This window comes from Hemicordylus capensis, chromosome 6 (assembly GCF_027244095.1).
Source record: "Hemicordylus capensis ecotype Gifberg chromosome 6, rHemCap1.1.pri, whole genome shotgun sequence".
In the NCBI taxonomy this organism is placed as follows: Eukaryota; Metazoa; Chordata; class Lepidosauria; order Squamata; family Cordylidae; genus Hemicordylus; species Hemicordylus capensis.
The window spans coordinates 54608289-54630812 of NC_069662.1; the positions used below are offsets into that span (position 1 = coordinate 54608289).

General features: G+C 41.9%; 1 protein-coding gene across 1 annotated transcript in view; it reads right to left on the minus strand.

The window, feature by feature from the left end:
- The window catches only part of MAP3K3 (mitogen-activated protein kinase kinase kinase 3), an 85444-nt gene that overhangs the window by 29489 nt on the left and 33431 nt on the right, over positions 1-22524 (minus strand). Inside the window, exons 4-7 of the mRNA XM_053266300.1 lie at positions 20119-20159; positions 5522-5621; positions 4629-4742; positions 2933-3056 (exon numbers count right to left, since the gene is read on the minus strand). Of these exons, the coding sequence (XP_053122275.1) occupies positions 2933-3056; positions 4629-4742; positions 5522-5621; positions 20119-20159 (379 nt within the window). The remainder of the gene's footprint in view (positions 1-2932; positions 3057-4628; positions 4743-5521; positions 5622-20118; positions 20160-22524) is intronic.

The window sequence follows — 22524 nt, forward strand, 5'->3', positions numbered from 1 at the left end:
GCAACTTGTCTACAGCCCTCAGACTAATAGCCATTGATAGACCTATCCTCCATGAATATATCTAAACCCCTCTTAAAGCCATCCAGGCTGTTGGTTGTCACCATATCTTGTGGCCGAGAATTCTATAGGTTAATTATGCATTGTGTGAAAAATACTTCCTTTTGTCAGTCCTAAACCTATTAGCAATCAGTGTCATGGGATGACCCCTGGTTCTAGTATTATGTGAGAGGAGAAAAATTTCTCTATTAACTTTCTCCACACCATGCATGATTTTATAGTAGTTGATGCCATGAGCCCCAACATATGCTGGATCTGACTCACTGGGTGTGGAGATCTTCTGTGGAGTAAACAAGCCAAATTTCCTATGTGTCCCATATGCTCTGATGGGAGGTAAATGGCTGCACGTGCAGAGTCAAACATCATTCCCCAAAATTGTAAGTTGCAGGTCAGTTGTAGATGGGACTACGTGTAATTGATCTTTAGACCTAAGCAATGGAGCAGTAGTGCCAGATGTCTTTGCAGAGCATCGTAGGACTAACTGCACCAAAGGCCAATCTTCCAAATATTGGGAAATTTGGATTCCTTGCTCTTGAAGATGTCCAATCACCACTGACATGCACTTCGTGTACACTCTTGGGGGTGGGGGGGAGAGTGAAAAGGCATGGCTCCTAATTGGAACATTTGAGAGCCTTTCTGAAAACGCAGGAACTTTGTGCTGTGAGTAAATTGCAATGTGGTAATACATGTCTTCCAAGTTTATGGAGGCAAACTGCATTCCTTTGATAAGCAGTGGGAGAATTTCTAGGACAGTGAGTTGGATGTTTCTGAAAGAAAGGACAGTCTTCCAGTTGTACTCTATAAAAATTCTCAATCTTGGAAATGGGAGTGACCGAAGACGGCTTCTCCCATCAATCCCGGGTTATCTCTAGCAAAGCTGGGTTCATGAGTAGAGCTACTGCTGGTTGGACATCAGCATCTATGAGATCAAAGATGGGATTTGAGGAAGGTTTCACTTTGTACTTCAGTTGAAGTCCTAAAGCTGTTGCCATCTTAGAAATCTGTTCTTCAAAGGAACATAGGTCCTCTGAGGGTGATGGGGATTTGGGGTCTTCAACCCAATCAGATGGTGTAGAGCCTGAGGCCAGGTCTGGCATGTCCAAGGTATCAGACTCCTCTCCTAAATCCGGGTCAGAGTCTATGGACTGAAGAATCTGATCTGGTGGTGTCGGACCCACAACATCCAGTGAATCAGGCAGATGTTTCTTAGAGGATTTGACAGCATTAGAGTCTATCGGTTTTGTGTTGAACAGAACTAATCCAGTAAAGATGTGTCTCACACTAGTGTGCTAGTGGAAGATACAGGCTGGCGTAAAGCAACTGGAGCAGTCTTGGGTTTTTCCTCCTGGTTGTTTTGTGGAGGTGAGCAATTGCACCAAAGAAGCAATACCACAGACCCACAATAGTGAGGAGAGTGGGATCTAGAATGTGAATTCACCTAATAGGCTCTGGCATAATAAGCGCTCTAGTCAGGGTATCTGTAATGCCAGGAGTGATGTCTCCTTGTCTCATGACCATTACCACAGTAGCGATCTCAATCGACTGGGTCATACTGATCATAAAAGAAAAAGCCATATCTGTCTAGGGAGCAGGATGATTAAGAACATGTGTCTCCATAATAACTGTATCCATTTCGATCCCGAGGTGGTATTACGCAGTACTGATCTCAAGAAAAGAAAAACTGCATTGTTCTTGTGCGGGAGCAACTGGGTTCTCCACCTATGGGGAACGTTCCCTCCATAACAAGGAAAAGGAGGTAATCAAAGTTGTGCCCAAGTTGGAGGAGGTGTCATGATCAGAAAATGGAATGTCAGAGCCTTGTGGAACAGTGAGGTCATGTGTGCTGCTTGGTGTCGAGGCAGGTTTTGGTACCAAAGCTGAGGAGGTTCTCGGTACCATGAAGAGATGCTTGGTTACTTTTTAAATGACTTTTTCTGAGGTCTGGTTACAGGGATCTGACTCTCCTGCATTTGAACCGCGGCATCATTAATGGCTGCACCATCTGGTGCTGGGGGTGGCACCGACTTCTTTTAGCAGCTCTTCCTGACCAGAGTGTGGTTCCTTTCTTTTTGGTTTTGAAACTGGCGTGTTCATGGTCATGGTGGGGGCAGCAGCTACCTGTGTAATGCTGGTCCCAAGGGAGCAGGGTCCATGGGCTCCAACTGAGGAGCAGTAAACAGAACTGCTTTTAACACTGGAGCCTCTGGGGCATGCTCCATTGGCAAGGTCCGAGGGTCAGTACCTATAGGTTCTTTAATGAAATTTTTTTCCAGAGAACAGTCAGTACCCGCAATGTCCACAGAAAGGTAGAAAAGGCCTCTCTCCCAGAGGATAGCCTGTAGTCTAGAGACACTATTTTGGTGTGCTTGCCACATCAGTTTCTGGCAATGCATGGAAGACTGAATGATATGGGCCTCCCCAAGGCAGATGAGGCAAAGTTGGTGGCCATCTGTAGTAGGAAATTTAGCCCTGCAACTGGTGCACAGTTTGAAAGTGGTCTTTGACAAATGATTTTGACAAAGAAAATAAAAACGTAAAAGGTGAAAGAGAGAGAACAACTCTGAGGAACCAAAGAGAAGATAAACCCAAAGGCAACATCTGTGTTCTATTTTTTTCTTTTTAAAACACAGAACAAGAACAACACTCTCCAACTAGCCTGAAATGTAGATCTCTTGCCGGACAACAAAAAACTGAGGAGGAAAGGGCAAGCCACGTGACCTCACAAGCATAGAAGGGGAAGATCTACAATTGAAAAGAGAGGGAAGAGGAAGCTTGCAAACTCCTGATTAGGCCTTCACTCTCCAGATGGAGCCCAGCTGTGTGACAGACAGAGACCACCCAGAAGAACTCTGGTTGTCAGGCCTCTAGTACTCACTGATAGACAGGTGCCTGCTCCTGGTTTCATTTGGCTGGTAGGCAGTGTTCACATCTCCCACAGACTGGGAAGTTTTGATTCTGACTTGCTTTGGCATTCCAGAATGGGATGATGATGAACTGGTCTGTTGAAAACAGAGAGAGACCAACATGATTTAATCATCTTGGATTTTGAAGCATGTAGCATTTTACTTTTTAAAAAACAGAAGGACATCAATAGGCAGCCGAGGAAAAAAGGACAGCAGTATCAAACTATGACTGAAAATACAATCTGAGTGGTCTACTGCAACTCATTTCAGGGCTCCAATCATAAAATTTGGTGGTCCATGCAAAATGTTGCTCCTGGACTTGAGAAATGTGGTGCAGAGGTGTGGAATATTGTGACGATCTTGAGCCGGGGGTATGAGCCTGCAGCAGCTTTAGAAGTGGCTGGTGAGAGAAATAACGGAGGTTCATTGGCAGAAAAACATGGGTTCCCAGAATTTCACCACACAAGTAGAACTCTGGCATCCACCATGGGATTTGGTATCCTAACCATTTCCTCCCTGCATTAAAAACAGGTAACTTTCTAGTCAAGGATCTAAAAATTATCACTCACCAACTGCAAGCATATCTTTTACTCTGATGAGCACATTTGTGGCACCTGCCTCAGCCCAAAGTAAGAGAGAGATGGGGAGGGTCTTGTCTCTAACCTCATGCTGGGCATTGGAGACTTGGAAGTACGGATGAGTATCCCTTATCCGGACTGCTTGGGACCAGAAGTGTTCCGGATTTCGGACTTTTCCGGGTTTTGGAATATTTGCATAATGAGATATCTTGGGCATGGGATCCAAGTCTAAACATGAAAGGTTATTGTATTTATTTTTTTATTTTCTCTCTCTAAGTCTTTATTTTTTAATTCTCTCTCTAAGTCTCTCTTCCCCACCCTGCTTCCTTGCTCCTACCTGCCTCCATTATGCTGCCTCCATTATGGCCCTTTTATTTGCATGGCAAGACCCCCCAGAGTGCTTCACATATGAGTGCTGAGGGGGTCGCGGCTACCCGCCCTGCGGGCCCACTCTAAACCGCCCGCAACACCACAGCAGAGCCCATGTTTGCCAGCGCCCTGGTGGGTGACAATAAGGCCGCAGGCCTATTGTGGAGAAGGCGGGGAAGCGTGCCTCCACTCTCACTGGCCACCAACAACAGAGAGACCATCATACCAGCAACCCCCACTCGCCTAAGTAAGTTTTGACTGCATGTTTAAAAGCAGCAAAAGTGGGAATCTGTGAGCAAGTGAGTAGTGTCTGGATTTTGAAGCATTCCAGATTTTGGATGTCCGGATAAGGAATACCCAACCTGTAGCACTACTACATTGCTTCCGGGTGTTTTCAAAGTCCTGAGTTTTTCAGAGTGAAGACCCTGCATCTCATCCAAATTGTGGGAGCAGCAGAGTAGTTAGCAACCACAAATGTCAGCTAACCCAAATTAATGGATCTCTGTTTCTGGCTCTCAAGGTAGGAAGGAAAGTTTCCATTCTTAGGGCTTAGTGAGTCAGCAAGATAAGGGATTTTGCCCAAAACAAAGTATATGTTTTAGGGAGAACATTTGTTGCTGCTTTGAGCAGAATGGAGGGTGGGGTGAACAACTGCAGTCTAGGCAGCATGGTATTGCTTAACTGGCAATGGGTTATAGTGCATACATTGCATTTTACTCACATGGTTTCTGTCCTGAGACAGCAGTGATATTCTAAGGCTTTTCACATTTGAGCTTCGGTCCAAAAGATCTATTGCCTTATCAAGATCATCTTGACTTTTCAAGGGAATAGATAACTGTAGAGCAAGAACAAAGACGGTTAGTAAAGGTACATTATTAAATTTTAATTGATCATGGTAACAAAAGGTTTGCATGGTTTAAACACAGTGAAAGAACCTCAGTTCAGAAGTTTACTTGGACCTGGGCTGAAATACTATGAACTCTTACTCAGAAATAAGCTTCAATGAATTCTGTGTGACCTACTTCCAAGTAAACATGAGTAGACTCAGGCAGAAAACAGGCTACAATATTCCTTTTGTGGGATTCATATAAACAGAGATTTCAGGTAGTGTTGATTTTTAAAAGGCAGGGGACATTCGTCCCACCCCTGCTTGATATAGGCTGCTTTTCCATGCATTTCCCCTACACAGTGATCTGTGAAAAAAGATTAAGTGCTCCCAGAATGTGTTTCATGTTTCCAGAAAGAAGGGGTGGAGGGAGAAAGAGAGAGAGAGGAAACCAATAGTTAAGGCTTCTCACTCCGATACAGCTATTCTTGATGGTACTGCTGTGTAAATCCAGGACAAAGAGTGAAGATCCAATCTCCCCAGCCCCCCTGAAAAAGGAACCAATAGAAAGTGTAGATATTTACACATACATACACATATACCCACACACCCCTGTAAATTTCTCTCAATAGGCCCTTTATTTTGGCAATACAATACAATACAATACAATTAGTTGGTCATCTGAAAATCTATATTATGTCTAAACGTCACCTCTCTCAAGGACTTTGGAGGGAGTGAAGAAGATTTTTCACTATTCCTCCCACCCCCAGACCTGTATATGTTGGTACCTCATTATTCATGTAATGGAGATCCAGCAGCTGCCCAAAAGCTGTTTTTGCTTTCTGTTGCACATCTTCATAGCGGACAGGCCGGGCAAAAGGGATAATTCTGGGATAGGATAATAAAAAGACAAGATACTGATTGTACAAACAGAATGAGCTCTGGAAAACTTACACAACAAAAACAATGTGGGCATTCTATTCAGCATGGGTGTCTTCCTGAAACTTTAAGTGCCCTTTTGCGGAGACAATGAGTGCTCACCAGCTTACTTCTGCGGCAATGTGAAGTTTATTCCTCTTCCGTTCATACGGTAAGTACTTTCAATGCTACCTCTCTTAAGCTAAGCTAGACCACAGGGCAGGAGTCCTTTGGAAAAGCCAGCATTACAAGATTATACCTTTAGATGAGAAGTGCAATTAACATGGTGGCTCAGCAAAGATGATCAGCAATTTGTCTTTTGGCAAATAGGAAAATGGCAGTTTTTCCTTATAAACTCAGGGAAAGAGTTAACATTGCAATGAGGTAGCAGCTTTTGAAACTGGCTTAAAACCCATCCCTCTCCTGACTCCTCCTGTTTCCTTTGCCTCATGGGTTGAATATTTAGCAGCAAGTTTTAAATGAACTAGTTTACTGATTACTTCTCCCTCTCTTTTGTATTATTGTTATTTTGGGAGCTCTTACTGAACTAGAAAATACAGTGTAGTGTGCCGGATTTTTTACTGCAAGATGGCAAATAGAAAGAAAAATAGTAAACGTGAGCGAAACAGCCCCAATGATATGAGAACAAGACTCCAAAAACAAGCAAAGATGGGAAATCATTTTAATTTCCAGGAGATGGTGAGTATTGTGGATACATTTGAAACATCAAATGACTTTGCTGTTTTTAGAAAATGAATTGTTGGGAAATACTGTCTCTGTTCTCATTCATATATATATATATATATATATATATATATATATACATACACACACACACACACACACACACACACACACACACACACTTTATACACTGCCTCACTTTCGTTTCTGGGCTCATGACTTAACTGTGGTTGAAAAAGTTGATACTATTGGGGAAAATGCTCTTTCCCTGTTTGTATTAAGAAACCTGTTGGATTGGACCCAGTTTAGGGACTGTTGTTCAGCTGAGAGCCTGGAAATGGCTGAAAAGTTAAGATAAACTCGGAGACTTTGTTGGCATCCAATGAGCATGAGTAGAACTCAGGTGAGAAACCTGGAATACCGTTGCTCCAACCAGTTGAGACAGCAGTTTCATGCTACATATTAAGAGCACAAACTGTGAAAATTATATGTCAGAGGCTAACGGTAGTTTTGGAAAAACTAGTCGTAATTAAAAGCATGTTAGAGGAACAAAAAAGAGAGCTTGGAAATATGTTGTGTTGAGTCAAACACAGTTGCAGTCTAAATGGAGGGGCAAAAATCAAGTTACTCCCAATTCCATCCGTGTATATAAAACAAGGATTGACTCTAAATAAGCAAACAACTTCTGGCTCTAGAAATATTGCAAACTAAACCAGTTACACTCATAATAGTTAATAGTATCTTAAATTTGGGGAGGTGGTGTAACATATGAAATACTGAACGAACTCTTGGGCAGCTTCTGAATTGTCAAATCAGCTATATTAATTTATCTTCATATGAAGTATTACTTAGTAGACCTGCAGTTAGAAGGCTTTTTGCTCTCATCCCACCAGCATATATTTCCAACTATGCTAATTAAAATGAAATCAGTTTTGGCCATAGTCCAGATATTTTTCCAAGAAGAGTATTCTTTGATATAACTCCAGTGCCTTTAGTGACAGAATAATAAAATTAGATCGGCTGACTTGGTAGCATGAGAAGATAAAAAATGAAAATGGAATTAAAAATAAAGATTAAAAAACTACTTTAAATTTGTTAAAAGATTCCATCAACAAATGCTGGAGATTGAAGTCAGGTGCTTTGGGTGGCTGTCCAAAACAAGCTGTGTCCAGTTGTCTTGATAAAGCATCTTCAAAAGGAAGGCAATTAGGGGCAGGCAGACAAATGAGAATGTACTTTCTGTCCAGGCCCAAGGCCATCTGATTGAGAACTTACTGGCCAGAGTTGAGGATATGGAAAGCATCTTTAAAACAGTCTGAGACATGGTGAGTATAACATCTGAGAGCCAAAGTGATAACATGGGAGACAGACTTCTATTTCTCAATGATTTAAGAAATGAGACTAAAAATGGGAAGAGAGGTAGGAACATAGGAAGCTGCCTTATACTGAGTCAGACCATTGGTCCATCTAGCTCAGTATTGTCTACATAGACTGGCAGTGGCTTCTTCAAGGTTACAGGCAGGAGTCTCTCTCAGCCCTATCCTGGAGATGCCAGGGAGGGAACTTGGAACTTTACGTGCTTCCCAGAGCAGCCCCATCCCCTAAGCGGAGTATCTTACAGTGCTCACATGCAGTCTCCCATTTAAATGCAAACCAGGAAACCCTACTTGTATCCTTGTCATCTGTGTTAGCTTTAAATTTGGAGACTAATGCTTCCTTGGTCACAGATAGTCAGAGCTGTCATAGCTGAGATGCAAGTCCAACATCTGGTTAGCGCTGATTCTGAATTTCTGAAGCAGGCTAGGTTGTTGTCATGGGCAGTGGTGGATTAATGGAGCAGGCATTTTCCCATGGCGGCAAAATCTGAGGAGCAACAAATTTTGCCCCTCCTAAAATTGTGCTGTCCCTTTCTGTGGGCAGCGGCTGCTGCAGCAAGGGTGGAGTGGGTGAGGAGAAAGTCCCCCCCTCTTTTAACCTTATTTTTAAGAAGGCAAACTTTTTGTTTAAGGTAAAAGAGTGGCAAAAACATTTTGCCTATGGGCGGCAAAAAACTTAATCCGCTCCTGGTTATGGGAAAATGATCAGGAGGCTCCTGATTTTAGGATGTTGAATATGGACTCTGCTGGTGGCACAATCACAGCTTAGAGAAGAGGATGTTCTACTGAAGAGTTACTTCAATCAAAATGATTGAGACCAGGCCTGTTCACTTTTGGCCCCGCAGCTGTTTTTGGATTACAACTCCCATAATCCCCAGCCACCATGGCCAATAGCTAGAGATTATGGGAGTTGTAGGCCAACATCTGCAGGAGGGCCCAAGTTGAGCAGCCCTGGTTTAGACCTCCTAGATACGAAAAAAGAAAAAGCGAGAGACTGCAAACCGTTGTGACCTCTTTATCCTTGTCTAAATGACATTCTATCCCCTCATTGTGGCCTTTAACCTTTATTTTTTGAAATGTGACAGATTGGGGGTGGTCAAGAGTCAAGGATGTGTCATTTATAAACTATATTTCGGGGTTTGATTTTATATTTGTACAGGAAACCTGGCTTGATGAGGAACCATATTTAGATGGGTTTTCTTCCTTTTTTCTGGGGGCTATGGCAGGGAAGGGGAGGGGTAGACTATGTGGAGGCTTGGGGTTGTTAGCTTCTACTGCACCACAATCAATCGACAAGTTACCAACTTCTGAAGGCTATGCAATGGAGATTATGATTAAAATTTAATCATGCCAGTTTGCTTCTGATAAATGTATATATACCACCAATAAGTTTGAGTTCACAAATTAAAGAAGTTTGGGATACATTTGAGGGATATGTAAATAGGTTGCAGTGTACTTCCCCGCAAGCCTTTACTATAACTGCAAGAGACTTCAATGCAAGAATGGATAGAAATGATCTATCATATCAGAAGTTTAAAAAACTCTCCAGCTTTTTGTAAAGCACAAGAAATTGTCAAACTGCTGTTGCATTTTTATTTATTTTATTTATTGTTGGATTTATATACCACCTTTCTTTAAAAGCAATCTCAAGGCGGTTTACGGAAGTTAAAAAACATACAATAAAATGACAATAAAAATATTGCCGCAACAGAGAAGGCCCTGTCCCGAGTGCACGACAGCTGGGCCTCCCTCATAGTCAGCACCTGGAGCAGAGCCCCCTCAGATGACCTCGTCAAGTGGGCAGCAACCCTTGGGAGCAGGCAGTTCCTCAGGTATCCTGGGCCCAAACCATTAAGGGCTTTAGAGGTCAAAACCAGCACCTTGAATTGGACCCGGAAACGAACTGGCAGCCAGTGCAACTCTTTCAGAATGGGTGTGATGTGCTCCCATCGGGCAGCTCTGGATAAAACCCTAGCTGCCGCGTTTTGCACTAGCTGCAGTTTCTGGATATTCTTCAAGGGCAGCCCCACGTAGAGCGTGTTACAGTAATCCAGCTGTGACGTGACCAAGGCATGGGTAACTGTGGCCAGATCTGCCTGCTTGAGAAAGGGGCGCAGCTGGAATACTAGCGGAAGCCATGCAAAGGCACCCCTGGCCACCACCTCCACCTGAGCTTCCAAAAGCAGAGCTGGGTCCAGTAGTACCCCCAAGCTGCGTACTTGCTCCTTCAAGGGGAGTGCAACTCTATCGAGAACCGGTAAAATCTCCTCACCCCGATTGGCTCTCCTACTGACCAACAGTACCTCCGTCTTGTCCGGATTCAATTTCAGTTTATTAGACCACATCCAACCCATCACGGCCTAGAGTCCCTGATTCAGGACATCCACCGCCTCCCTAGGATCAGATGACAAGGAGAGATAGAGCTGAGTGTCATCTGCATATTGCTGACAACTCAGTCCAAGTCCCCAGATGACCTCTCCCAGCAGTTTCATGTAGATGTTAAACAGCATGGGAGACAAGACCGAACCCGGTGGGACCTCACAGGCCAATGGCCATGAAGCCAAGCAGTAGTCCCCCAGCACCACCTTCTGGACCCTCCACCCAAGAAAGGACCGGAACCACTGCAACGCAGTACCTCCAACTCCCATACTCGAGAGGCGGCCCAGAAGGATACCACGGTCGATGGTATTGAACGCTGCCGAGAGGTCCAGCAGAACCAACAGGGACGCACTCCCCCTGTCTAGTTCCCGGCGTAGGTCATCCACTAGAGCGACCAAGGCAGTCTCAGTCCCATACCCAGGGCGGAAGCCAGATTGAAAAGGGTTTGCTCAAGGGTTTAGCACCTGATGATTTCCCTGGAGAATTCACCTATTGGGTTGGATCTAAAATATCCATGAGTGATTATATTATGGTCTCATGAAACCTACTAGCTTAATTTGGACCATCAATTGCTAATCACCCTGATATTGATCATTTTCCTGGGGTATTACATCTTAGTCTATTTGAAAGGCAGCCATTTTTTGAGTTAACCAGAAATTTAAACATTGTGGCGAAAATTCAACCCACTTGAGTATGGCAGTCTGAGAGGGTAAGGGGTCAGATTACCTCAGCCTTTGAGCTGGGTTTGTTGCAAAATGTGCATATTGCAGTTTTGGCAAATTATATGAGACATTGTACTTTAGACCATTATGAAAATTTAATTCAGGTCTTAAGGCCGGTTTTGACATCACTTAGCACAAGAAAAGTTATAAATGCAGCCCATTTGTCTAGAAAATTGTTTGATTAGGAATGCTATAATGCAAAGAAGGAACTTGCTCAGCTTATAGAGAAGGTTCAGCAAATCATCATCCTCAAAAGCTTTAAAACCAGAAAAGGAAATACCAACTGTTAAAATCCAAAAAAAGAAAAGACAAATGCCTTAAAAGCATCATGGTAGCAACTGATTGCTGCAGCACACCCAAACAATTATTTGGTCTTCTGGCGACTTATCAAAATTCAACCATCCTACTATGGTCTGTCTCACCCAATTTTTGTCATATCCCACCTAAAATTTGGGAGGATGATTATTTTTGTAATTTGTATGCCGCAGAAGAGGTCGATGAATTTATTCTTGAGTTAGACAAGTATTCCATACCAAAATGGCCACCAGTAACAACATCAGAAGTAGTTTCCCTGGTAAAGGTAAAGTGCCGTCGAGTAGATGTCAACTCCTGGCGACCACAGAGCCCTGTGGTATTTTTGGTAGAATACAGGAGGGGTCTGGTGCAGCAATTTAAAACAGGCAAAACCCTTGTAAATGATTTGATAACAGTTGAGACAATTAGAGATAATTTGGACTGGTGGGCACCAGTGTTCCCTCTAACAGGGATTCCCAGATGTTGTTGACTACAACTCCCAGCATCCCCAGCTGCAATGGCTCTTTCTTGGGGATTCTGGGAGTTGTAATCAGCAACATCTGGGAATCCCATTACAGGGAAAACTGGTGGGTGCCCATGTTGGTCTCTCTTTTACAGCAAGTTATTTTACTGCCAAAGTGCTAAAAGACTGGGGAACTATGATAATAGTTCCCGTTTATAAGAAAGGAAAGTGAGGCAATCCTGCCAATTACTGTCCCATAAGCTTACTAAGTGTGGTGAGTAAAATCTAGGGATGTGCATGAATCACGATTTGATGTGCAGAGGCCATGTGCGTGCTGGCTTCGCAGCAGGGGGAGAGCGCCACCAGTGCGTAAAGATAGCTGGGAAGAGTGCCACCGATTCAGAAAGTGGTAGCAAGCTGCAGAAGAGCAGGTATGCACCTGCTCTCCTCTGTTTTAAAGGTGCAAGGAATCACACTTTGAATTGCACTTCGTGTACATTCCTAGTAAGATCTATGCTAGGCATTTGTATGAAGAGTTAGTGGACTCGATTAAGATAATTTTGGCAGATGAACAGGCTGGGTTTAGGGCCAGCCTTTCTTCTATAGATCAAGCCCTAGTATTACAGCATTTGGCTGAAAAGCATTTCATGAAACCAAATATATTGTATACTGCTTTGTGGATTTTAAGAGTGCTTTTGGCTCAGTCTCCAGGGAGAAATTACGGCGCAAGTTGCTGGACTCCACAACTGACTGCCGTCTTTTCCATTAATCAATAAGGTATATAAAGATTCTAGGGATGTGCATGGAACCAGTTCCGTGCATTCCCAGGAGGGTGTGGGGTTTACTTTAAGGGACGGGAGGTGTCTCTTACCTGCTCATCCCTGAGCATCAGCCATTTGTGTGGTGATGCTGAACGGGGCTGCAAGGAGGAATGGTGCAGCCTCACACCCACACTTTTTGGGAGAGCACCGGCAGGGGAAAGCAGTGGGGCAGGGATGGGCAGGTAAGAGGCACCCTCCCCCGGCCTCCAAACCAGCTTGAACGCTGGCATTTCAAACTGGTTCAGCGCTCCAGAAAAGGAGCACCAAACCGGTTCCTTGCACATCCCGATAAGATTCGTCTTTGAAAGCATGGTGTCACTTGTTAGGACATCTTATGAAAGAAATTTCAACCAAGAGAGGAGTCAGACAAGGCTGTATTCTGGCACTGATACTATTTAATTTGTATATTAATTCTCTTGTTTGCCTCCTGAAGGATTTGAGATACCATCCGCCCAAACTGGCTGATAGGCATTTACCGATTTTGCTTTATGTGGATGACGCTGTTCTGCTTTCCCAGACATCAGTTAGTTTAAGGCAATTCTTGCAGGCCCTTTGTATTGTGATCAGCAGGCATTAGAAATAAGTTAAGATAAAACAAAAATAATGGCATTTGGGAAAAGACCCACAATAAGAAAATGGCTGTTGAATGATCATAGGTTGTAGCAGGTTACCTGCTTCAAATAGCTTGGTGTAGTTGTGCAAGCATTGGGCAGTAAAAGAGCACATTTAAATCATGTTCTTCAAAATGCCCAGAAGTCTACAAGGGCTGCTCTAATGTTCTGTTGATCCAAGGATGCTCAATTTGTCCCTGCTGCAGTCAAATTATATTTAGTCCCATGCACAACTGTATGGGGGGGGGGGCAAACTGCTTTATATACAAATCCTGCAAAACATGAAGCTCAACAGAACTAGTGTATCCCCTCTTGGATGCTCCAGAGGACAGGGATCCAGCGCCTCTGCCTGTTAGACCGCCCTGACTCTCGCCTACACAGAACCATAAGGATCTTCATTTATTGGACACCATTTATTGCAGACATCACCTTGTGTCACAAATGCAGGACTCTGCTTGCAAGTGGGTGTCACAAAAAAGACATGGGTCAGTGGCTTAGTATTTCTGAATTGTGGTTAAAGTTAAATTTTTATCCTACTGGCCATCGGTATTATTAGATACGTATTCAGACTGTTGGAAACATTCGTTAGAAAGGAAATTATGTCATTACGGCTTTTCCTTAGACTTTCTTGCATCAGTGGGGCATGATAGGGCTAGATTAAAAATTAAACAGTGAGTGGATGACATGGAGCAGCAAATAGAATTGAGCCATGTGACCATGTCTGTGCTGCTGGGCACTCAAGCTTTTACCATTAAGCTTGCCAGATACCTTGGTCAGATTACTGTACTCAAATATTGTAAAGCTTTTTTACTAGGAGAGCTGGTGAAGCATGAATTGTCCTCTTTGCTAAGCAGTGCCCACGATGGCTTGCATCTGAATGGGAGACAGGTGTGAGTACTACACTTGATCTTAGCCAAAAGGCCGAGAATTTTATTGTCAATTTTTAATTATAAATATTCCAATACAGTGGCTAAATTTTGTTATATTTTATGTAAATTACATTCTGCTGTATGTGATAACGTTTCTGGTCAATGACTGAAATAAAGTATGATGGTGATGATGATGATGATGATGATGATGATGATGATGTGAGTACTATAAGATATTCCCTTCATGGGATGGGGCTGCTCTGGGAAGAGCATCTACATGTTGAAACAGCTCATTTTTTGTTATACTGCAATTTTTATAATGATATTCATAGTTATTTGCTGCCTTAAAAAGATTATCCAGAGTGTTCTGATAAGTTTTATGTAAGTTATCTTTTATCTGATATGAATATGTTATCGTTAAGTGTAGCAAAGTTTTGTTTTACAGCAGGGAAAGTTCAACAGAAGATAAGTTGATTGGAATATTTGTTACTATATTTAAATGTGTTGCTGTTATACTTAAACTGTTTGATTAGTATTAGATTAGCACTATGTTAGTATTATTTAGTTTTTCTTCCTTTCTCTGGTCAGTGATCAAAATAAAGATTCATTCATTCATCCATCCATCTTTCCAAATCAGTCTCTTGCTAGGATGGAAAGAGAAATGTGCAAAACCCACTATGAATGTTGGAAACGAAAGTCTGGAGATAAGGATATATAGCTCCATTCCGATCCTATCCCTGACTGCAGTTCTAAAGGAAGTGGGGGTTGGGGGAGAGACAACATTCCCTTCCCAATGCCATATAGAAGTGAAAACAATTTTCTGGTCATCATAGACCATCACTACATCCTCATTAGAATAGAAACCACAAGATAATCTTTGTAAACCTTTCCAAATGTAATGCTGTATAGGAAAAGAGAACAATAAAGCATGTAGGGCAAACCTTTATTTGGACCTCAGTTTTGTTACCAATAATGTACAAAGATCTTCCATCAAAGAGGTTAGAATGTGCATGAGTGTGGGAGGGAGAAAGGGTACTTTGCAGTTTGAGCTATCCATAACATTAAGGTTGGGAAGCGAAGTCACGAAATAACTGCTTTTATTATAGAAAAGCTTTAAAAGGGTCGCTCAAACATATTCTACATACTTTTGAGAAACCAATGCAATTATAAACTGTAGTAGTTTGACACTATATAAACATAGCTTGGCTAACAACTGCACTCAAACTTTTTACAAAGACTTCTATTTTCCAAATAGCACATCAAACAGATGATATTTGAGCCTCCCCCCGCCCCCACCAAAAGAATCACAAAAAACCAGTTCTATTAACACAAGAGAGAATTTTTTAAGCAGCAAAACCATGGATTTGAGTAGTTTCAGGCAGACTATTCCTAACCACCTTAAATATTTGTGGCTAGATCTGGCAGCTTTGCTGAAATCAAACACATACAGATGCGTTTGAGGAGCAAGCCCTACTGTTTGTAACTGCATACCACTTTGGAAAAGGGGAGCTCATAGCTGCATAATAACTGCTTATGTACAATTGAGCTTTTCAGTTCGGTGGGCATATATTTTTTTAAAAGCTTTACTGAGCTCCCATGCCATTTCAAAAGAAATTTGCTTGATCAGGAAGAAGTGAAAATTGACAAGAGCTATAAGGGCTAGAGTTTCACTTCCAAGTTAGTTATGACAGCATTAGAGACTCCAAATCTCTGTGCTGTGCTTAGTGCATCTGTTCTACTCCAAGCTGCTCCTATTGGAACTCTGGAAACACAAACAGATTATTAGAAATACAACATCACCCAGCTATAGCTGCTTGGATTGGTTCACCACGACGCTTATATTGTATTCTGCATGCTTGAATTCCTACATAGTAAATGTTGCACAATTCTGATTCTCATTCTTTAAACAGCAACTTTTTAAAGAACAAGTTATTCTGGTAAGAACTAATCTCCCTACTTTCCTTTCACTAATCCTACAACTGGACTAAATTTGGTCCAGATCGATTTGGTAGTTCACAAGTTAGCCCATATGTGCCTCAAACATTCACATGTCCGCCATCTTGAATCGGGGAGGATTACATCATCAGAAACTACATCTTTGAGGTGTCCCTATATGAGCCCCTACAAATGTACCAAATTTGGTCCAAATAGGTTTCCACTTGCACCTCAAACATTCATGCCTCCTCCATGATGATATCATCACAAACTACACTGTTGAGGTGTCCCTACAACTGTACTCAATTTGGTTTGTATTAGTCCAGGCATTGTGAAGTTGATGGAACACACACACACACACACACACACACACACACACACACACACAGCTAGATGATGATACTTGCAGGGTGACTCTGGGCCAGTCACTTCCCTCTCAGCCTAACCTACTTCTCAACCCTAACCTAGGGTTGTTGTGAGGAGGAACTTAAGTATGCAGTACACTGCTTTGGGCTCCTTGGAGGAAGAGCAGGACATAAAATGAAAAAAATTTAAAATAACAAAAAATATTTCTGCTTAAATTTGTGAATTTTTGTTCCAGATCTTCTATATGTATAAATAAGCAACATTAAATCTACAGGCATCCTATATTAGGGATGGGGGGGGGAGAAATCACATGTTTGTGGTTACCCAGAAATCTGGAAAATGTCTGTGCACCTAACATTTTAAACAGTTCAAGGAATGTGAACTGTTTCTAGCTCTGCTCAAATGGCACCTTAAAACTACAAGAACGTTGATTTCCACAGTTCAGAAGATGAGTATTATTCTGCATGCCAGACACTTCCTTGCCTTTCCAGGACATCCCGTCCCCACACAATCTTATTGAGAACGGGGACTCGCACTTAGCTGATATCCTCAAGGCTGTTTCCATTACTTTAATAGAGGTCCGTCCCTGCCAAAAAATATTTTTCAGCAAAATTTTGAACATACTTTAACTATTATTGAGTTCATTGAATGTCAAAACTCTGCTGAGAACAATAAGTTAAAATATAATATTCAGAATTTTTAAGTAATGAAAGCAGCTATAAATGTATTTCTTAATTAATTGAAGGTTTTTGTTTGTATGTGATCCAGTTATTCTAGATCTTGTCTGCTGAGGGAATCTAGCACTATTCTCCAAGAATGATCAAATTTGGATGATCAAATTTTGATAAGTGACAGAGAAGATAATAGTGTATAGCAAGCAGGAGCCTAATGCACAGGTCAAAACCAATCACTATATCAAGACGATGCTACTTTCAGAAAAGCTCAGACAGAATAAATTTTGTCTTTATGGAATTTTAAGAGCTTGGCTTCAAACCAAAAGTTAGCATACTTAGTTTGGCACTATAAAGCTATAAATTCCAATTTTATAAATAGAATAAATATTATTTTATATTATAATTTTATAAATAGAATAGAATTGTAAAATGCACTTCTTTCCTTCAGTATTTGTGTGTGTGTGCACGTGTTGTATCTATAGTGGCACATGATAATGCATATGTGCACAAACCCCCTTGATACTGCTGCCCAGAATCAACCTTATTCCGCTCACTGATGAGAAAAATTAGAGGGAACACTGGTAAAAATCAAAACTAGAAACAAATGACATTGATTAAAAGACATTGATTAATAACAAAAATGTTAATTTTATCCCCAAATCCATTATTTTTCATCCTACTCTCCCTGAAATGAGGATAATGTGTCAATTTAAGTAGTTTTAAAACTCTCCATGTTTTATATAATCAAATCAAGAGTCAGGAATTTGCCAAATTTGACACTTTCCCCCACCAGTAGATATATACAGCTTTGAACTGAGCCTTATTTCTAATAAAGGTTAATGCCCAAGGCTGACCACTATTTGCTATCTTGGTAGGTCAACATCTTTTAAAACCTGCAAGATATCCTTCCACTCAATTTCAGACAAGACCACAATACAAGAAGAATGTCTCCCTTGCTGCAATTCCTCCTTCTGAAGCATAACATGTCTCTTCTCAACAAATCTGGCACTCACCACAACCCGGTAGCAAAGAGTTCCATAAATTAACTATGTACTAAATAAAAAGTGTGTGTTGGGTGGGGTGGAACAGTTTTTACCCTCAAATATATTAATTTTATTGTACCCATTTTAGTCTCTAACATTAGTAGGTCTCCAAAATTAGTAGAGGAGAAACTTAAAGTAACTCTTAATCATTTTTATTTTATTTATTATATTTATACAAAGCTCCACACTTCCGTCTCTGGGAGGCTTACATCAACATAAAACAAAATAAAACAGAAATTAAAACCTTAAAACAGTTTAAAAACCACAAGTCTAGTTAAAAGCTTGCATGAATAAATGTGTCTTTAGAGACTTTTTATAAGTTGTCAGAGATGGGGAGGGCTCTTATTTCAGCAGGGAGCACATTTCAGAGTTTAGGGGCAGCAACAGAGAAGGCAGGTCCCTGCATAGAAACCAGAAGAGCTAGTGACAACTGCAGAAAAACCTCTCTGGATGATCTCAATGCACGATGGGGCTCCTACTGAAGACGACTTTCTCTTAAATATCCTGGGCCTAAGCTGTTTAGGGCTTTATAGGTTATAACCAGCACCTCGTATTTTGTTCTGAAACATATTGGTAGCAACTGCAGTTATTTTAATATAGGAGTAATACGGTCTCTTCGAGATGGCCTGGATACCAACCTGGCTGCCGCATTCTGTACTAACTGCAGTTTCCAGACTATATACACCCCACAAAGAGCACATTGCATTAGTCAAGTCTGGAGGTTACCACCATATGTACCACTGTCCTGAGATTGTTCATCTCATGAAATGGACACAGCTGGCATATCAGCCGAAGCCGATAGGAAGCACGTCTGGCCACTGCCTCAACCTGAGACACCAGGGAGAGGTTTGGATCCAGAAGCACTCCCAGGCAACATACATGTTCCTTCTGGGTAAGTGTGACCCCATCCAGAACCAGCAGACCAAAACTGTCTCCTGAGTTCAAACCCCACACAATAAGTACCTCTGTCTTATCTGGATTCAGTCTCAGTTTGTTATCCCTCATCCAACCCATCTGGCAGGCATTTAGGGAGGTTATGCCTTCTTTACTAAAATAAATAAATAAATAATCTCCCTTTCTGCTACTTCATTTCTAAATGGATAGTCACAACTGTGTATACACACATCCCAATCCAGATAAGGGGATCTTCAAAGAGAAGCAGACTTCTGGACACATTGTATTTGCTGAATCAAGACTGGTGGACTGAATCAAGAGTGGTGGATGTTGTCTAGCCCTCCCCAAATGGGATACGATCCAGTGGTGTGTGTAGAGGGACCAGCATCGCTCCTCCCTCCCTTTCTTATTCTTCTATATTTGTCCTCCTGTGGGGACTTAAACAGCCTCTGAATGCACATCTGGAGATGTAACCCCACCCACATTCCAGTGCAACTAGTTACATCATTACACACATTAAAACTTGGTCTGGGCAACGGTATGTAACGACCATTACATTATTGTTCTGCTAATTGCTCTTAATTTTTTGATAGCTGTAACATACTGAACCAAGTTATCTACAAGGTTCTTTCAATAATCTCTGAATATTCAAGAATGAACTCATGAAATGATTGCAATTGAAGGATCTTACTTGTAAGAGTGTGCATATTCTTATTCACACATTTAATTCCTTTCATTTATCACTGCCTTCAAGGCCTGGTTACCAGAGATGTACTTTGACACATCCAAAGTTGAATGTGGCTCCTTTGGAACCACATAAAGGTGATCACACTCAATGCAGCCATCTCCACACACAGTACTGTATGCTTCCAGCGGGGAGGGGGGCTCCTTTACAAGAAGCAGAGCCCTGTACTTCTGCTGAGATGGCTGAGAAGGCATGCAGAGAGTGCAGCGAAGTGTAGTGCTTTCAAGCATTTTCCCCACAGAGCTCTACAGGGAAAGGACCTCACCTTCCAGTGCTCGCTGTGCACACCCCCTCATGTCCTCTCAGCTGTCGTGGGGGCCATACAGAGCCCTGCTGCCCTTAAAAGAACTCTGCCCCCTGTACTGGAAATGCACAGTACTGCACAGAGATGACCACGTGGCGATTGGCCACCCCTGCATGGTTCCAAAGGGCTGGTGCACTTTATTCAGCTAAGGATGTTCTGAAGCCCAGCCCTACTGGTAACCAAGATGTTTTAGCAAAATATACGGACCATTTCTCCCAATTAAAAACAGTTCAATTTAGTCTATTAAGTGAAAATGTACATGTGAGAAGAAAAAAGCAGAGACTTACCGCCTCTCCCCACTGTGTTCAAACTTTATCCTGATGTCACTCTGCCAAAAAAGAGATTGTTAGTTCACCTGCCAATGCTTAGGCACTTTTTGTTCATTTTACAACAAAATGATCAAAGACTTTACCACAGAGCATTTCCAAAGCACACTCAATTATCTAAAGGGCAACAGGCTGTAGACTTCATCTTTCTCTCCACCAAAAAGAAGTTTTCTTTCCAATATCCCATATTGATTACATTAACTCCCACCAATCCAGCCTCTAACATATCCAGCTTCTCAGTCAATTGTCTGCAAACACATAAGGTTTGGACATCTGTACAAACACATTGCCTTGACTCTTCCTCTCCTAATTCTCTCAGCCTCTATTAAACAGCACGACTAAGCCACCTAATGGTGCAGCAGGGAATCAACCTGCCTAGGGAGCAAGAGGCTGTCAGTTCGAATCCCAGCTGGTATGCTCCCCAAATTATGTGAAACTCCTATGTTCTACCAAGAAAACCACATGGCTCTGTGGTCGCCAGGAGTCGACACCGACTCAACGGCACAATCTTTCCTTTTCTTTGCTAAATATACTACTCCCACTAGTGGCACTGCTTGCAAGATAAAGTTCACAAAGACAATTAACATTTCGTAATTAGAAAATGTATGAGCCTCCAGTCTTCAACTGCTGACATTTGTCTGTATTACCAGAAGGTGGCAGCAGACAAAAACCACACAACAACCGGGGACTGCTTTCAGCCTATGCCTTCCCTACAACTGGTCTTAACTACTGTAAGAAGGCTGTAGGTTACCTTCTGTATCCTACCAAAGAAAACTGCATGGCTCTGTGGTCGCTGACTATTACAGTTAGTGTCAGGGATCAGACCTGGCATTGAGGGCCGGTCACTCCCCTTTGCTTCCCCACTTCTGAATGTAAAGGCAAATGGCATTAACATCAGAGGGGGCTGGTTTCCCCTCAATAACCTAATGAAGTCCCAGAGTTTGGATACACATTTGCCCACGTAAATATGGGGAATGTTATATATGTAATAAAATTCCAACACATAAAATATTGTGCAGGAACAACAAAAAATCTCAAACACAAAAACAGTGTATAATAAGAGAAAAAGACTATTAAGCAATTTGTAGGGGAAAAACACACAGATATAGATTTGTCTTCTGGGCAACAGAAATATTTTAAGACGACCACAGTTATTGCGAGAGGAAGTGTTGGGGCCAGCCAACTTCCACACGTAACACTCATGAGGTTGGGTAATGCTCCATATGCACAAAATCTCATTGCATGTACAATGTAACTGATTCATCAGTGTTACTGAGATGAATTAAATGAAAACCATTATCTGGGATTTAAGGAACTTAATTATGCACACTGCTCTTAGCTTCTTGGAGGAAGAGCAGAATATAAATGTAAAAATAAATACTTAAACTATGATAAACGTCTACAAATCAAAGGGGGATGAAAATCATTCTTACGTTACTGGAAGGCAACATGACCTCTGGCAGGGATTGCCTCATTTCTCTGCTCTTTGTAGCACCTAGCATGTATCCCTAAGTACATGTTAAGAAGAAAATTGTGCATTGCTGTGATTTGCATGCTTTTGCTCTTGAATCGTTGCTCTTTAAATGGGTAAGCCAGCTGCAAAAACTCTGGACAGACAATAGACAAGCATACCTCTAGGAACTTCGCTTTTACTCTACAGCCAGGAAACACACTTTAAGCTGGAGGAAATGTCTGGCAGGTTTAGTGGTCAAGAATGCTGTTCAAAGAGACCTCTTCATGCCCTGCCAGCAAATCATATTCCCACAGATACACAGCAGGTATCTCTTATTTGATTAATGACAAATGGATTTCCTAATCAGAGAACCATCATCTGAGCCAAATAGCTGACTTGTTCCAAAGATTCTGGGGTGAGAAAAATAGCAGCTGCAGATAAGGCGGCATGTTTGAATTTAACACAATTCATCCCCAACTGAACCCCAAAAAGAACAAAGGTCCACAGAACTTCCCATAAAGGTTGAGTTGCCTTATAGAACAAAATGTAACACCCCAACCCCCAAAGAAACAGGTGGGGGGGGGAAGGAACAGGGCATGGTGAGAGGTAGGAACAGAAAGTGAAGGAGCTCTTTAGGTGAGCGATGGCTTCACAAAGGATAGGGCTATTCATTTCTTTAGCCATTGGTCTTCTTTCCCCAGCCTTTTGGCAAAGATGGCCAGAAAATAACAACAATAAAATGAAACATTAAAATTGCAGAATAAAAAGGTCATATTCTAAGCACACTAGAGACACCAAGTTAACTTTAAATCTTCAGTAGTACAAATCTTCTTGATGCTCTGTCTAGGGCCCAAAAATGTCCCCAGCACACCTCCACTACAAACACATGCATCAAAACTAGGGGTGTGCACGGA